Source organism: Antechinus flavipes, chromosome 4 (genome assembly GCF_016432865.1).
Source record: "Antechinus flavipes isolate AdamAnt ecotype Samford, QLD, Australia chromosome 4, AdamAnt_v2, whole genome shotgun sequence".
NCBI lineage: Eukaryota > Metazoa > Chordata > Mammalia > Dasyuromorphia > Dasyuridae > Antechinus > Antechinus flavipes.
In genome coordinates, this window is record NC_067401.1 from 180,862,732 (window position 1) to 180,882,109 (window position 19,378).

Here is a 19,378-nt window from a genome sequence, read left to right on the forward strand (position 1 = left end):
CCTTCTTCTTCATATGACATATCTCATCCATTGGTAAGTTATGTCATTTCTACTTCCACAATGTCTTTCATATCTATCTTCTCTTCACTTACAAAGGAAAGACTACCACTCAAGTTCAAGTCCTCTTGCCCAGGCCAGTTCAGTGGAATTCTTTATAAAGCTTCTTATCAATCACACAGTCAGACTCTCTGCTATCCATTCAATCCTCCACAGATGTGCCAAAGAGATAATTTTAATGCATAGATCTCTATGTCATCGTTTTCAGTAAGTTCAAACGATTCACTGTTGCTCTGAAATCTAATGAAAACTTCCATGTCATTTGAAGCCCTTTACCACCTGACTCCAAATTTTCTTTTATGGTTTATTACACTTTAATTCTTATCATACACTTTATTGTGGCAATAGCCTTTACTTAAAAAAAGCAAACCAACACTTTGCTTATATCTAATTTATTTTTCATTCTGGACCTTTAATTTTTTAAAGAGTATTTGTAACATAATAGAGAACAAAGGCTTAAACCAAAAGCATGAATCACAAATAGAATTTTAAGCATTAGCAAAAGACCAATGGAAAGGTATCTGGGAAGGAATTAGAGTTTCCCTTTTGACACCCCTATCCTTTTTCTCACCACTTGTTGACTTTCTCACTCATTAATATATACCTACCTTCTTTTAGCTTCATATTGCCCATTTCACTCACATTCATTTTCAGTCTTTGACATTACAGTCTCTATTCTCTTCCTTATCAAATCCATTCTGTCTTTGAGCTATACTCTTATTTTCCTTTTCCTGACTATCACAACTTCTGATATAACTTCCATTTCTCATTCCCTCCATTCTCTCACCTCTAGTAATTTTTTTCATCTTCCTTACTCAGAGGTCTTTTTCATGATCAATTACCAACTTTCTTTTTCTCCATATCTTGTTCCAAAGAGGTAGAAATGTGTTACTCATGCCGCTAAAGGCAGATAAGAAGAAAGAAAGAGATATAATATAAAGCTAATTGCTAATTAGGGAAATTAGAAGTATTTCCATCCAGATGATTTGTTGACTAATCATTCATTATCAGTAAGATAGATTGACTTATTTTTAGAAAATTAAAATTAGTTCATAATTATATTACACTTTAAGTTTTACAAAATGATTTTCTTTATATAAGCCTTGTGGAATGGGTAATATAATATACTCCCATTTTATGGTTAAGAAAACAGCAGATTCTGAGAGATGAAATGTCTTTTTCTATGGAGAAGAGAGGGGAGGGTTCATACAGCAAGTATGAAAGTTGGAATTTGAACTTTGATCTTTAAACTTAAAAGTTCAGGGATTTTTTTCATAAAATCCCAAAGCTTTAGAAACCATCATATTCAACCTTGATAACTACAGATAATGAAATTGATATCTACAAAGTGTTAAATGATTACCCGATATCACACAAGCACTAGTAGAATTTATTTTTAAATTCATGTCTTTTGTACTACATGGAAACTCACTAATATGGATTAAGATATAGTCTTCCTTTCTTAGAAAGCTCTTTTCTAACATAATCATTAACGATAATTCATATTTAAGATTTTAAAATGCATTTACATAATTGAGTTTACATCATTTTTCCACACTAATAACTGATATTTTAAAAATATATTTTTCTGGTCATTTTAAATACAATGCAGACCTAGCCTAAGTATAAAACCAATGAAACAACTAGAAGCAAATGATGCTTACTGACCTGGAATCTATGAAGTAAACATGGGATTGTATGCTCTCTAATGTGACTTCCGAGGTAATACAAGTGTCATCATATTAATTTTACAGAGAGTTAATAAAGTGCAAAGATAAGATTCAAATCTGTCTAATAACATTTCTAGTGTTCTTTAAGTATCTAAAAAATTGTTGACTTGTTGATCATGCTGTCTCATTTCCTATTATCTAATGTTTATTTACTTTATTATTTGAAGTTTAAAATTCATAGAATACCTTTACATAAATGATTTTATTTAATGCAAATATTATTATCCTCATTTCAAAGATAAATACACTGATATGGAGAGATGTCAAACAGTTTTCTTGGTATTGTAGAGCTAGTAAATAATACATCAGAAATGCGAACTCAGACTTTCTATTATCTTATCTTTTAGCATTTTAATGTAATGATTCAAATTTTATTTCCTTATAGGAAAATTTTTATTAATAGCTAAAATTATAAATACTCTACTTACAAGATAAATAATACAAGCAGCATGTAATTGCTTCTTGTCTCTATCTGATTCAATGAAATCAACTCAGAATGAAACAAAAATATCTTGAAGCATATACTAAATCCTGTTGTAGTCATTGCATATGTTGTTTTTCTGATTCTTTTCACTTTGCATATTCTTCATAAGCATTTTTTCTTATGATAGAATAAAATTCCATTACACCAATGTACCAAAGTGTGCATATCTATTTCCTAATCAACAAATATAATTTATTATATTTATTTTCAGTTTTTTGCTTTTCCAAAGTTCTACATAAGAACTTTTGATTCCATGATTTTTTAGATAAAGGATAACAATCTAACTCCCTAACAATAGAACATCAGAAAGGTGCTTCACAACTTTGGGATAATGACTGGAGTTTTACCAATATCTTTGATATGATTTGGATGTGTTGATGAACTAATCCTAAAGTTACTCAAGATAGAAGTTGCTCTTCTTCCCCCTCCCCCCCAAAAAAACCAAACAAGTAAAATCATCAACAACAAAATACCTACAAAAATGAGGCTTCACACTTCTTCCACCAGAGCACTCATTTCCTAAGTGTCCATCCTGCTTAAGTGATCCCAGCTCCAAACCAGTTATATAAGTGACTCATTCCAGCTCCATCCTCTTTCTTATAATGCCTGCCTTATTCCTATTCCTCTGTCCCTGAGTCATATGCTTCTGTATGTCGTCATCTTCTTCTTCTTCTTCTTCTTCTTCTTCTTCTTCTTCTCCCCCTTTTCCTCCTCCTCCTCCTCCTCTCCTCCTCCTCCTCTCTTCCTGTTCTTCCTCCTCCTTCTCCTCCTCCTCCTCCTCTCCTCCTCTTCCTGTTCTTCCTCCTCTTCCTCCTCCTCCTCCTCCTCGTCCTCTTTCTCCTCTTCCTCCTCCTCCTCTTCCTGTTCTTCCTCCTCTTCCTCCTCCTCCTCCTCCTCGTCCTCTTTCTCCTCTTCCTCCTCTCCTCTTCCTGTTCTTCCTCCTCTTCCTCCTCCTCCTTCTCCTCGTCCTCTTTCTCCTCTTCCTCCTCCTCCTCTTCCTGTTCTTCCTCCTCCTTCTCCTCCTCCTCTTCCTCCTCCTCCTTCTCCTCCTTCTCCTCCTCCTCTTCCTCCTTTTTCTTCTCCTTCTCCTCCTCCTTCTCTCTCTCTCTCTCTCTCGCTCTCTCTCCCCTCTCTCCCAACTCCTTCAACTCCTTTATGATAATCTGCTAGTTGGTCTTCTTTCTTCAAATATTTCCCTGTTCTAGGCCCTTCTCTACGCAGCTGACTGATTTATCTTCCTAAAGTGTGTGTATCTGATCATGTTATCTGCTACCTGAAGAAACTCCTGTAAGTTCTTATCATCGTTAGGATCAAGTAAAAAAAATTCCTATATCTGCCTTTATTTTGTAAACTGTCCCATTTCTATATTTTTAGCCCTTTTCACATACTTAATGTTAAATGATCTGGCACTTGAACATGACACTCCTCCCAACACGCTACATTTCTGACCTAGTGTTTAGAACTTTTCCCCTTCTCACCTCTACCCTACCCCCTAGATTTCATAGATTCCTTCTAATAAAGTCCCACTTGCTGTAAAAAGCCTTTGTTCATCCTGCTTAAAATTGGTGCCTTCTCTCTGAGAAGTGTTCTAAATTACTAATAATTAGAGAAATATATTCAATGTTTTCCTTAGTAGCTAAAAATTGAAAACTAAGGAGTAGAGTTTTATTGAAGAATGGCTAAAATAATTAGCTATATGAATGTAATAGATTATTGTTTTGCCATAAGAAATTACAACATCAAAATTACTACATAGAACATTTCAGAGGAAATGGAATACTTTTCTGAACTGATGAAGAATTAAGTAATCAGATGCAGAATAATTTATGTGATGACTAGAACATTGTAGAGAAAAATATATCTGAAATCTTTGGAATTCTGATTAATGCAATGACAAAACATGAGTATCGAAAACTGATGATGAAACATACATCCTTTTTTAGACATAAAGGTGATAAAAGGCAGAGATGTCTACATTTTAAATTATGGCCAGTGTAGGAATTTGTTTTTATGATGAGAATTATTTTATCATTGTTCTTTACATTCAGTTACTAATTGAGGTGGCAGGGAAGCGATGGAAGAGACAGATTACAAATGAATGTAAAAATTAAAAAAAAATAAATAGAAAACAATAACAGTTGTTGTAGCTGTGGTCCTTTGGAATAAAAAGATGAATTAAGGTACAGGTTGGGTAATACAAATTAAAAATCTCTGAATTACCAAATCATAGATTCCAAATTTGGAAGGGACTTCAGTGATTGTTTCACCCAATCCATATATGAAGTATGCAACACCTAGGTGATTCAATGGAGAATGTTGGCTTGGAGAGGATGACATGAGTTCAAATCTGGATTCAGATACTTACTAGCTGTGTGATCCTGGGCAAGTCACTTAAACTCAGTTTTCTTAAATGTAAATGAGGATGATAATAATAGCACCTACCTTTCAAGGTTGTGAGGATCAAATAAGAGAATATTTACAAAATATTTAGCATAGTCCCTGGCGCTTAATATTTAGTTCTTTCCCTTCTTTTTTTCTTTACAAGATCTCTGATGAGTAGCTCATCTAGGTTTCATTTAAAGTTTCAAGAAGTCTTACTGAAGACTCATGACCTCCCAAGGCATCTATTCTGTTCTTGGATAGTATGTATATGTATATGTACATGTACCATATGTGTGTGTGTGTATACACATATATATATGTACATGTACCATATATACCATATATCTGTGTGTATATATATAAACTTTATTTTTCATAAGTTCAGTAAGTCTGAAACTAAAATAATATACATGTGTATGGATATAAACATATAATTATAAATACATATAGAGATAGTATATAGAATCTATCTCTATATAATTTGATTATCTTCCACCAGTGGTAGTGACTTAAATATAAGGGTAGATCCCTTGTACCCTAGTTCCATTTAACCACTAATACTTGATCTAGCCTTTACAAAGGAATATTTGCTTCAAAAGGAATAATAACAAAATACTAACCTATTACCTTAAATATATGGACCTTAATCCCCTTCTATATTCCTAATGTCTTTGGAAGGGGAAGATTAGGTTTATGCTTTTACTCATTTCCTATAGAGTTCCAAGTTTGAGTTCAAAACTCAACTCAGGTTCAAATTCTAGTTACACTGGCTTCTCAGGGCTTCTCTGATAGTCTGACTGGCTATAAAATTTTACCTGAAATCCTGCCAGACTCTAAAGTCTTCATGGCTTAATCTCCCTAATCTGGTGGGGATCTCTGCTGGCACATGAAATAGAGAAGGATAAATGAACTCCAACAGAAATAAAAACCTCCAAGGCTATGGGGTCTAAAAAGACAGAAAGATGGGAAGGTAATCCTTCATGGAACCTGCATTGTTACTGAATTATATATGATTTTCACTTTCAGGATTCTGCACATAAAAGTACACAGGAAAGAGATATCATCTAAGCATGGCAGTTTTAAAAATGGATTATTTTAATGAATGTCTTCTGTTTCTTACATCATCATAGTTATATATAGTCCTTCCTCTTCCTCCCAGAGGAATCTCATATAACAAATAGATTTTAAAGAGGGAAAAATCAATCTTTGGAAAAAATCAATACTTTGGAAAAGTTCAAAAACATGCAATATTTAATAACTATGAACTTCCCACCTTCACAAATTGAGTAATTGGGCATATCTTCTCATATCTTTTTATTCAAATTTGATCAAATTTTGTTACACTTATTTTTGAATTGTTGGTATTTGGTTGTTCTTTCTGTTTCCATTGCTGTAGTTATTATACTTATTGTTTTCTTGGCTCTATTTACTTTACTCTGAATCACTTCACATTCATCTTTCTGTGCTTTGTCCACATCATTTCTCACAGCACATTCATTACATTCATGTACCACAATTCATTCAGCTACTTCCAAATTAATGATAAATAATATTTTGTTTCCAATTCTTTGCTAATACAAAAATGCTACTAGAAAAATGTGAGTATTTATGGGGACTGTCTTCTTAATAATAGCTTCCTTGGAAGATTTACACGAACTGATGCTGAATAAAGTGAACAAAACAGAACAATAGCAACATTGTTTGATGATCACCTATAAGTCAATCGACTTAGCTGTTCTCAGCAATACAATGACAATTCCAAAAGACTCATGATGGAAAATATTATTCTATATCCAGTGAAAGAACTATCAAATCTAAATGGAAATTGAAGCATATTATTTTCACTTTTTTTTTCTTTCTCATGGTTTTTGCCTTTTGTTCTGATTTTTCTTTCATCATAAGACTAATGTGGAAATATGACTAATATGATTATACTTGTATAATCTATATCAGATTGTTTGCTCTCTTGGGAAGGAGGGAAGGAAGAAAGAAAATTCGGAACTCAAAATATTATAAATGTGAATGTTGAAAACTATATTTACATATAATTGAAAAAATACTGTTAACTGGAAAAAATAAAGAGCACATTAAAAAAAGTAAAGTGAAAATAAACATTTAATAGCTTCCTTGGGGTATAAACCCAAGATTGAAGTCTCTGGTTCAAAAGATATGAATATTTTAGTCACTTTACACAATTCCAAATTGATTTCCCAAATCATTGTACCATTTCATAGCTCCACCAGCAATGTATTGCTTTGTCCATCCTTCCACAAGCCCTCCAGCATTGATTGTTATAATTTTTGTTATTTTTTTCCTATTTGCAGATATGAGATAAACCTCATGATTATTTTGATTTGTATTTCTCATATTATTAGTGATTCAGAGTATTTTTTTCATGTCATTGTCAATAATTTGCAATTCTTTTGAAAATTGTTCATATCTTTTGCTGATTTATTGGGGAATGGTTATTAGTCATATGTGTATATGATTAATATATGTATATATTATATACACACATATATAAATGTACACACACACACACACACACACACATATATATACATTATATATACACACATATGTCAATTGTTAATATATCTTGGATACCAATTACTTATCAGAGAAGTCTGATAGTAGTTTTTCCCCCTCCTTAGGCCATTTCCTTTTTTCTCTAGATATATTAATGTTATATAGAAACTTTTCAGTTTCTAGTTATCAGACTTACCTGTTTTATCTTTTTTAATTGCCTCTATCTGTTGGTTAAGAATATATATCTTATCTATAACTATTAAAGATATGTAATCTGTTTCTCTTCTATTTTTTTAAAAAACAGAACGATCTTTAACATTAAGTTCATATATCCATTTAGAATACATTGTGGAGTATGGTGTAATGTCTTGATTTATGCCAAATTTCTGTCAGGTTGTTTTCAAGTTTTCAGTGTTTTATGTTTTTGTATTTTTAATCAAACCAGGAGTTTTTCTCTGGGTTTCCACCTTATTTTATGTTTTCCACCTTACAAAATACTGCATTATTCCTGTTTTTTTTTTTTAATGGTGATTGCAGAATAGTCCTGTGTTATTCAAATTTCCTTTCCTTTTTATTTGAATATCTTTTTTCCTAATTGTTTATAGAAATTGTTTCTGAAATAAATTTTTAAATTTAATCACTATTTATCTTGGAAATTTGAAGCCTTTTTTTTCTGGAGCTGATCTATGAATTCTTTGGTATTTCATTATCTGTGTTTAGAAGTTCTGGAGAATTCTCTTGTATTATTTCTTGCATTATGGTATTCAGGTTTTTTTGTTCTATCATCTTTCTAGAGATCTATAATTCTGTTGTCTATACATTCTGTCTTCAAAATCAGTATGCATAGTTTTAATGTTTTTTTTTTATTCTTTTTTGTTGTCTTTCACTTTTGTATACTTGCATTGTGAAGCCATTTCTTTGGTGAGTCTTACATTATAGATTACATTTTTTTAAATTGACTCATTATTTTTGCTGACTAGGCCATAAATTCTGTTGTCATTATTTTTGTTTCTTTTTTAAACCAGGAATATGTCACAGTTCCATGTTTTCTCCAAATTCTATAGGCTCCTCTGTCTCATCAAGTGTTAGTTTGTGTTCCTGGAGACTATATTTCTTTCTACTGAATCCCAAAGTGTCCCTGCCTTTTCCCACACTGGGTACTTAATGGTTCACTATCCTAGATCTCTGTAACAAGTAACTTTTGAGAGAATGATACTTCAACCACGGAAAGCTAGATCTTTTCCCTTACAACAAAACCTCCTCCTCTCCTCCCTCGCCCTTCCTTCCCTTCTCTACCTCCCCGCTTTTCTTCCCCCCCCCAAAGTGACCCATTCCTGTTTTTCTACTGTCTTTGATAATTCCTTGCTTTGGCATTGCTGGTGCTTACAGGCTTATTTGCATAATTTGGGTCTCCAAGTTTCTGGGAAGAGGGGTTGTAAAGTATAGCGGTTGAGTTCAACTTCAAACCTGGATATGTGCCCTGTGCTTTCCCCACTGTTCCTTAGGTGTCCTACAGAAATCTTTGGCAGTAGACAATGCATCCATGGTGGCAAGCTTTTGCAGCCTGACCCATTCATTACCATTGTGCTGGCTGACTGTCTTGGTCTAAACTACAGCCTTAGTCTAAACTAAACCATCATCTTTATGGCACTGGGCAGAGGGAGGAGAGATCAAGCAAAACATGTGTGGGTCCTTTGGGTCAGCCAGTACAGTCTCACTGGTGGTGGGGTCCATTCATAGATGACTTTTTTTAAAACCTTGTTTTGGATTCCAGGGATCCATGGTGATAGCAGAGGAAGCTTTATCTTTGCCACATAATTACAGTTTTGAAAAAATCGGAGATATTTAGGAGATCATTCAAATGTCCAGTCCTCCACTATGTTATCTCATGACCTAGAATTCCAGTCTGACAATTTTTAAAGATACAGCCTCTTCTGACTATAGAGACATTGGAAGGAAAATACTTTCATCTATGTGCCAGGGGAATTCAGAGAAGTAGAGTATCTCCATGTTAGGTAATGTGGACATGCTCTAAAACCTCACTACATAGGGAAAAATACCTTTTTAATTCACTTGATTGTAAAGAGAATATCTGTAAAGCATGTATTTGTCACATTGATGTTCACTATAAAATTCAAGATTTTTTTTTTCCATATTGTGAGGTTTGGGGAAATGAATGAGAATTTCCCCAGTGTGGGCTCAATGAGGAAGAAGTTAAGATGATCATGGAGCAGGTAGAATACTGAGTACTATAGGAGGAGTACAATGCTCATCATAGTCCCCACTTAATATTTATTGATTGAATGAAACATCAGAACTTTATAGCAGTAAGCATTATTTCTTTCAGGGTATATGTGGGGAGAAAGCAATTTTTTTTAAGTCCCAGTACTAATACTTAATTGCTTTGTGACCTCAGACAACTCATTTCACCTTTCTCAGGCCTCAGTTTTCTCATTTCTATGATATATATATATATAATTATAATTATTATCTATCTATTTAAAAGGGTTTTTATGAGGAAAGTGCTTGGTAAATCTTAAAGAAGGTGGCGAAGTACATTGGAAAGATCTAATTCTATGTGTAGAGAACCTAAGTTTAAGTCTTTAAGTTAAGATTAAGACCTTAACTTTAAGTTAAGGTTAAGACTTTAACTTGCCTGGGCTTTTGTTTCCTTATCTATAAAATGGAGAATTTGAATTAGATGGCTTCTGGGGTCCCTATGATCCTGTGATTCAGAAATTTTACATAAATGTGAATTATCTAAACATTGTTTTTCCCTCCAATTTCTGTACATAGGAGCTTATTTAATTGAATACAATCTTATAGAAGAGAATTTACTTTGATATAAGAATTTTATTTTTGTGTTGTCCTTTGAGAATAGAGAAATTTGAGGAACTGTTATGATGGGACTAGACTTGTTTTTGTCATTTTTCATTTCTGCTGAAGACCAAACTATAGAAGACAGATTTCAACTTCAGAGAAACAGAAGTACTTTACACCTAAAGGAAAAATTTCCAGGTCTTCAAGTCTGTTAGACATCAAAACAGGTGATTTAATGAAATTGTGGTATGAAACATTTTGAATTCACCCAAAGATGACTGCTCTTATATAAAACTGAAAACCAGGTTTATTTATCTGGAATTTAGGGATAAGACTGAATTTTCCTCCCAGGGGAATATTATCATAGGATAGGATTTTAATATCACAGATAGAAATCTAGAATAAAATATTAAAATCTCAAATTAGAATTTTATAATCACAGAGTTGGAAAGAACCTTAAAATACAATCTGGATCAGTTCTTTGCCAGTATAGATGATTAATGGGTCCCAATAAATAAAATATTCTCCTCTCTTTGAATTCTCACACATTTCTAGTGACCATATACTTCTTTATCACCTTCTTCATTGCTCCTGATTCCTCCTTATTTCTCAGACTGTAGATGATAGGATTAAGCATAGGTGTGAAAACTATGTAAAAGACAGATACTACATCATCCTGTCCTGGTGAATGATAGGAGGCTGGTAACATGTAGGTATAGATGAGTGACCCATAAAAAAGGTTGACCATGGTCAGGTGGGAGGAGCATGTAGTCAGTGCCTTGTGGCGCCCCTCAATTGACTTCATTCAAAGCACAGTAGTCAGGACCAGGGCATAAGAGGTACTGATAAAAGCAATGGGCACCAGCAGCACTATCACCCTTGTAACAAATAGCACCTTTTCATAGACAGCAGCAAGTTGCAGCAGGGAGGGCACCTCACAGAAGAAGTGAGCAATCTTTTTTGAGCCACAGTAGGGAAAATGTAAGATCAGAATTGTCTGGATCCACCACGCCATGAGGTGATCATCATGAGGCAGCAGACCTGAAGTGGGTTACAAATGGCAACATAGCGGTCATAGGCCATGAGGGCTAAGAGCAGGCATTCAGCTGCTCCCAAGAACATGAAAAAGAACATCTGGGCTCCACAATCCCCATAAGAAATGCTTGTCCAGCCATAGAGGAAGCCCACAATCATTTTGGGGACTGTGACTGAGGTGAAGAAAATATCTAGGAAGGAGAGTTGCCTGAGCAGAAAATACATAGGTGCATGGAGCCTTAAGTCCACCCAGATCAGAAAGACCATTGCTACATTGCCAGTCATACCAAGAACATAGATCAACACAACAGTACTGAAGAAGAATAGATGCATTGGAGTGTGGTTAAAAAGGCTTATGAGCACAAAGATGTGAAGGAATAGTTCCAATGGTCTGCAACTGCTTCCTTCTATGGTTAAAAAAAAGAAAAGCAGGACATTTTATTATTAGTCAAAGAGAGATCTCTGGTTGTGTTTATATTCCAGATCTTAACATGTAAAATAAAAACAGTTATACAAGGGATTTAATTTATGCTCCATAAAATATCTCTACTTAATCTATTGGTTTAAGGTTGACAACTAAATCAATAGTAATAAAATTCATTTCTGTTTCCCAAGTTCCCCCTCTCCACAATTTCCACCTATAAGCTAATGAAGTCAGGAAGATGGCTGAACATTAACAATACCCTAACACTTACTCTGCTTGAGGCAAGTGTTCTTTTTTTCTTTTTTCTCTTTGTCCTTTTCTCTGTCTGGCCATAATTATGATTGCCTGGACGTGGGAATTGTGTTTTAGTTGCTCTTTACATTCCAGGGGCATTCCTAGACCTAGTACACATGCCTTTTTTCTTTTCTTTCATAAATTCAAGACTGTGTTTGTTTATTCATAGATAGTTTTACTCTCACTGAAAATAAATAGGAAAAATAAAATAGACTGATAGAGAGATCACAAAGCTCAGAAATCTTAACATTGCGTATCAGATTACAGAATGCTTTATAAACATTATGCCAATCCATCAAAATAATCTTGTAAATTAAGTTGTACAAATCAGTCAGTCCATAAGCATTTATTAAGCAACAACAATGTATCAGACATTGTGTTTACTTAAGGTAGATTTAAGTTAAATGTGGACTATCATATGAACTATCAATAAATGAATTATCTTGACAATGAATTAGGATACTATTTAAATTAAGTGAACCAAATGCTTGTGGAACATATAGCAAGGCAATAAATAACCAGTGTATATTGGCAAGAAAATAGCAAGAGGTTTAAAATTCTTGTGTAAAACATTTCCCCCCCAAAATAGCTCAAACAGTAACTATCAGAGGAAAGTCAGCTTTTAAAGTCTGATTCAGATATTTGACAAATGGCAGTTATCAAGAGTCAATGGGAGAAACAAAAAATTCAGTAGAAAATACAATAATATTTGAGGTCCTAGATTCAAGTTTGATTTCTGCCATTTGGTACTTGTATGACTTTGGGCAAGCTAATATTTTATACCTGTTTATAGACTATGAGATTTGTTACTGGAAAGGATCTTAGTGGTCATCAATTACAATCTTCTCATTTTACAGATAAGGAAATGATATCCAGAGAGGTTAATAACTTATCCAAGATTATTCAGGTATGAAGTATGAGAGATGGAATTTGAACTTAGATCTTCTACCTCCAGATAACATTTGTGTGTTCTCCAAAGCACTTCCCTCCCGTCATCTATAAAATGGGAAAGCTAGACTAGAGGCTGTAGGCCTTTATAGTAGTGTAGGCATTTATAATAATGATCAACATAGCATAGTAAAAAGAAAACCAGGTTCAGCTCCTTTTTAGTTGTGTGACTTTGAGTAATTTATTTTGTGGACCTGAGTTTTGGTTTCCTTATCTATAAAATAAAAATAATATTTGTGCCTCTTTGTCAGTGAGAATCATGTGATAAAAATGTATCACATTTATATGGTGCTTTTAAGATTTACTAGGAACTTAGGGAGTGCATAAACTAAAACAAAGTTCAAATTCATTCTGAGAAAGTTATTTTCTATGTGACAAAGCACTTATCATTCAGCCTGTTTCCTCATCTGTAAAACAGAGATAATAATAGTACCTACTTCCCAGGGTTGTTGTGAGGATGAAATAAGATATTACATGTAAAATTATTTGTAAACCTTAAAGTGCTATATAAATACTAGCTATTATTATTAGTGCAAATATTTTCACTCTCATTCTATAGATAATGAAATTAGAGTGAGGGAATAAAATAACTTGTCCAAAATTATACAATTAGAGGATGACAAGAGCAAGACTCAAACCCAGAGTTTCTTTTTCTAAGAGAAATATGTTTTCTATGAGAACATATTGCCTTTGGGTGTGAATATGCTTTGTAAAGTGGAAGTGTGGCTACAATGTAAATTATGATCAGAACATGGGAAACCCAGACCTTAGCATTAGAGCTAGAAGGAAACTTAGATTTATAGCTTCAAGTACACCTTGTTCATAGTATAAATGATGAAACTGAGGTTCAAAAATAGGTTCAAGTCTTTTTGACTCTGAAATCTTGAATGCCATTTCACTGAATGGAATTGAGCACGGAAGACAATCCATTCACAAAAATTACTCAACCTTAGAAAGGTTTGCCACCATTTAGAAGAACATCAAAGAAATTTTTGACTTAATCTTTTATGGCCGTTGTTGCTTATATAGACATATTACATGCAAATATATTTGCATGATTAATAACAAAATAAGGCTAGGATTCAGTCAAACTATAAATTGCAGTAAAATGTTAAGGTCCTTAAAAACATCTCACAGAAACATATTCTTAGTGATCATCTTACTCAACACTCATTGAGGCCCAGAAGAGTCTCCCTTCTCAAATTACCTTACATTTGTTTAACTCTGTACACATCATGATCCTGCAATAAAACTTAAGTTTCTTGAGGGCAGAGTCTATTTAATTTTTGTCTTTATATCTTTCTCCAGCACCTAGCACAGTATAGTAATTCCTGAATAATCAATTGTATTTTAATATCACATTAACCTGTCCATTTGTAATTGAAAAATATAACCTTGTTAGCCAGTAGAGTAAAATGCAGTAAAAGAGAGGACAGTGAGTTTTCAGAAGGAATTCACAATCTGATTTTTAAAATTCTGGAGTGGATGAATAATTGGAATCTCATTCAGTTCCAGGAAACTATTGCCAGTTGAAGGCATTTTTTGATTAAAGGTGATATAAAAGTGATCTCTTATGTAAGAAAAGGGAAATTTCAGCCTCTTTTTCTGTCTCTTTCCAGTTTGATGAGTATCTACCTCAGATTTCCCTGATTTGAAATTTTCATCATTTTTTTGCCTGCCTGCATTTTTGATTTTCTTCACAGGCTGATTGTACAATATTTCAGAGTTCCATTCTTTTTGTACAGCAAAATAACGGTTTGGTCATGTCTACTTATTTTGTATTTAATTTAGCCTTTAATATATTTAACATGTATTGGTCATCCTGCCATCTAGGGGAAGGGGTGGGGGGAAGGAGGGGAAAAATTGAAACAAAAGCTTTGGCAATTGTCAGTGCTGTAAAATTACCCATGCATATAACTTGTAAATAAAAAGCTATTAAAATATAAATAATAATAAAAAAATTGAAAAAAAAAAAGATTGAGTCATAGCTAAATTACAGCTTTTAAGAAGAGGGAACAGGTCTGATCCTGTCCTCAGACATTTTTTCTTACTTGATGCTCTTATTCTGTACTTCTTTGAATTCTTCCCTATGCCTCCCTCTCTCAACACAAGATACCTTTCCCTCTTTTCCTTCACTTTTTAGCTTTATTTTTGTATGCTGTCTTTTTCCATTATCCTTGAGGAAAAGAACTGTCTTTCTTTTTTTCTTATTTGTATTCCCAGCACTCAGCACAGTGTCTAGAAAGTATTAATTGATGTTTTGTGGCTATTGATTGTGCATCCAGACTTAAATTCTAATTGTTGGAAAGAATGCTAATATGATGTTGAATGATCAATGTAAGGATTAGAATTGGTACAAGAGCTTTTGGAAGAAGCATTCCTGGAGATGTTGAAGTGCCCACGTGAAAGAAAATACAGGACAGCCAAAATAATGAAAATTTAAGAGCTAAAATTTATTGCTAGCTAGCAACTAAGCCCCACCAGAACAAGAGAGTCAGCTAATGAGTGGTCTCAGAACCACATATTTATAGAAAGAGAGAGACATCAAAATGTTTCTTGATACATCTGTCATAATAAAAGGAATTTCTATTCTAGACAGAAGGCAATGATTATCACACTAAGGGTGCCATTGCCAGACAAGGCAATAAGACAGTATTTCTTTATGTTTATCAAATTGTCAAGGTTTTAGGTTTTTTAGGACACTGCATCTGGGAGGTGTAAAAATACCATCTATATTAGGGCATGAAAAGCTTCTAACTAAAAAGCTTCAAACTTCTAACTAAAGAGTTTCAAGATTATTTTCTCATGGTCCCATCTGGGGTGTCTTTCCACTTCATTTCCCCCTTTTCTTGAGACCATTGGACTCATCAGAGGCTAGGGGAGAGTTAATGACCCTGGCGACAAACAATTTAACAGCTTGGATCCTTTTCCTGATATATGTGGTTAAATATATATCGTTAAACAATCAAAAAAGGGGCAATCAGTAGAGCTAGCAGAAATAGGGTAAGAGAGCCTATCAGGGAGGTCACAAGTGAGGTTACCCGGAGAAGCAATTGAAAAGTGACTGATACCAAGACATTGATTGGTGTTGAGATATCTCCCAGTCCTTGATCCACTGTGTAACTGCAGAGAGGGACTCTCTTTTTTTTTTTTTAAATTTAATTTTATTTAATAATAACTTTATATTGACAGAATCCATGCCAGGGTAATTTTTTACAACATTATCCCTTGAACTTGCTTCTATTTCGATTTTTCCCTTCCCTCTCTCCACCCCCTCCCCTAGATGGCAAGCAGTCCTATATATGTTAGATATGTTGCAGTATATCCTAGATACAATATATGTTTGCAGAACCGAACAGTTCTCTTGTTGCACAGGGAGAATTGGATTCAGAAAGTATAAATAATCCGGCAAGAAAAACAAAAATGCTAATAGTTCATATTCGTTTGAGGGACTCTCTTATTACCCCAGAGTTGTTAGCATAGAAACAACAAGCTTCCTCAAGGGCCACACATACCCCTCTGTAGGACCCCCTTTGCCAAGGAGTTTAGGGAGTTCTCCAAGAAGGATATGTGGTTTTCCAGGTTCTTTAAATCCTGGTCCAGGGCCTACAGCTGGCTGTCCCCATGGATCAGGGCAGTGGTGCCAATAGCTGTAGAATCTGCTATTCCTAGTCCCACTAGAAGAGGGACAAGAATAGGAACAGACCTCCTTGCCTTATCTAACAGACCAAAATGTCCTTCAGCCCCTTCTTCAGAATACAGATAGACCTGAGGAAGCACATACACAAGCAGGCAAAGCTTGGGTGATTCTTCCAAGACCAAAACGAATTCACTGATACAAGGGGTTAATCCCATGGTACATACAAAGATAGGATCCTGTTGGGGTCCTTATTACCATTTATGGTATTTTTGTATGGGGAAACCTTGGTAACCACTACACAGTGCTTTTTGTATGGGGAGCGCTCCAGATTATAATCTTCTGATTTGAGGCACTGTGCATCAATTCCTGCACCCTTCCCAAAGTTAACTTGGGAACGTGGGCAGTGTACTCTGTGGGGCAGGTTCTCAACTGAGAGTGAAAGATTCAGGATGGAGTGGACCTCTGTCCCCCAGGTGGCACCTATGCCCACAAAGTAGGGGGGGATGGGTCCAGACAGAGCCAATAGCTTGTGGTGAGGATGGGGCTAGTCAAGTTAATCAGCCAGTATATTCCATCAAGGGCTGATATAACGGTCTTATAGGGAGATAGCTGTCCTCCAGGGAGTGGAGGCTGAGAGGGTGTGGGGACAAGTGTCATGGTTTCCCCTCCCAAATGAGAAGTGGTCATGGCTGGTCTCAGGGGTAAATGAAGGGGGTTAATAACTGCATTTGGGCCTACGGGGATATTTTTCCTCAGGAGGTTCCTTCTTTCGATTGTGAGCAGAGGTCCCAAATCTTTTGCTGTCACATAAAACCTGATACCCCAGGTCCTTCCCAAGAGCTGGCATAAGTTCAAATAGAACCATGACTCATTTCAGGCCTCCATCTCTTCCCAGTAGTTCTCATTAGGTTCCACACATATCTATGGGAAGAATAGCATTTGGGCTTCCCCAACAGGCGGGGGAAGCAAGAGAGAGGATCAGGCCATAAAAGGGGATAAGATATGAAAACACCATCATCCTGAGTCAGATCCTGCAGGCATGTCAGGAACAGGGCAAGGCTTTACATGTGAACGATGGATCCAAGCCTTACGGTTGGTCACTTTTATTACTGAGGAATTGGAGAGGATGACCTGGTGGGGCTGGTCCAGCAGAGTTCCAATGCAGAGCCATGAGGAAATTTTCTGGTTAGGATCCAATCACCTGGTTGAAGGTCCAGTTCAGCAGGCTGGGGTGGGCAGAGGCTCGATATAGAGCTCTGACTGCTGACCGGGTGTCCTGGAGAGCCTGTAAGGACTTGAAAAGGGTATCATAAAAGCCATCCTGCCCCATGCTAGGAAGAATGGGGGTGGAGCACTGAATAGGATCCTACCCAGATCTAGCCAGTTCCCCACCAGAGCTTAGAAATGTGCTCCTTAAATATCCTGTTTGTGTCTTCTATCTGACCTGAACCCTGTAGCCCATAGGCACAATTCAGGTGCCACTTAAACCAGAGAGCCTGTGCTAGGGATTGAACAATAATAGAAACAAAAACCAGGCTATTGTCAGACCTGAGGGAGAAAAGGGGTCTGAAACAGGGGATAATTTCAGTCACAAATTTCTTGGCTTATGACCAAAGCAGATTCGGATTTTATAGGAAAGGCCCCCGAAGGGGTCAACCTGAGAAGGTGTCAACAAAGAGCAAAAGTTAACAATATCCTTGAACCCAGGTTTCTATGTCCGTGAAATTGACTTTCCAGTGTTTGCCAGGTGTGAGTCCTTGGGGAGAGCATGGGCAGGGTTCGCTTTGGCACAGGTCAAGCAACAGTCTCAGTAAGGGATTTCATTCCAGGCAAGAAAAAGAAACAGCAAAGCAGATCATATAAAGGAGTTTCCCCCTAAGTGAGTTAAAGAGTGCAGTTTTGAAACAAAAGGTTAGCTCAAGGCTTTTGGAAGAATCATACGTCCTTCTGAAGGGCCCTGCCAGCCCTGGCCATCAGCCAAGGCCAGGAGGCTCTTGAGGTCCATAGAAGGGTCGGTAGCCCATAGGTTTTGTTGAACTCCCCCTTATCTGGAGTTGGCACATTTACAAGTAACTAGCCCTAAGTTATATCAGTCCTAATGAACAGGAGTGGGTGGGGGTTTGCAAACAGGGGAACTGAGGCAGAACAATTCAGGGAAACTGAAGTAGGGCAATTTAGGGAAACTGGGACAGGACCATTAAGAGAACTATGGTACAACAGTTCAAATCATTGAATTACCTTCCCCTAGATACCTGAAAGATTACTGAAAGGTCCCAGAACCATAATTTGACCACCCCATTTGAGGCAAATAAACCAAAATAGAAGTAGAAAAATGCAAAGACTTATATGGCCAGGGCAAGTCTCTCCCTGACTACCTCAGAGTTAACAGCAGTATGACAGATGGAACACCATCTCAGCAAAAGAATCTAATCTGAGATGAACAGTTCACTGTGTTAGGTAGTCTACAGTCATTTATGCCCTTAATTCAGCCTCTGCTTATATAAAGAATAGCAGGGCTTAAGACAGTCTTGCTGTCCATTCAGAAGGGGAGAAGGCTTGGAATAACTCCACCTGTCCCCACCCAGGATACAGATTTCTGAGCAGAGTATGAGAGTATGCACAATTAGACCATCAAGGCAGGCAAACTTCAAACTTTTAGAGGCCTGAAACGTATTTTGAGAATGCTGAGATATCAATTAAGAACCTGGGGTTACAGGACTGGAGACTGCTAAGTCCCAAGGTGCCTGATTTCTGGTTGTTTCAAAAAAAAAGTGCCAAACACTGAGTCTGCCAGGGCAACTCCAACAGAATAAGGGGTTTCAAAGTTAAAACATAACCAGCAGTCACATTCCAGTAGGTTTAAGCAAGGAGTGAAAACAAAAAAGGACTGCTTAAAGGACTTTTAATTCAATCTGAACTAGTGAGATAGGGGGTGGGACAGAAGCATCTAGGGCAAAGTTTACAGGAAATAGGGGTTCCCATTCTTCCAGTTTCCCCAATTTCCTATCTCTTCTTCCCTCCCTTTTTCTCTCAGG

At 35.9% G+C, this 19,378-nt stretch overlaps 1 protein-coding gene across 1 annotated transcript; it reads right to left on the reverse strand.

Moving 5' to 3' along the window:
- Positions 1 to 10,543: 10,543 nt before the first annotated feature.
- LOC127561401 (olfactory receptor 2Z1-like) lies at positions 10,544 to 17,673 on the reverse strand. The gene is given in 4 exon segments (XM_051996658.1): positions 10,544 to 11,004; positions 11,007 to 11,405; positions 11,408 to 11,444; positions 17,545 to 17,673. Coding segments are annotated over 4 exon segments (1,026 nt in total).
- Between the last annotated feature and the right edge of the window lie 1,705 nt (positions 17,674 to 19,378).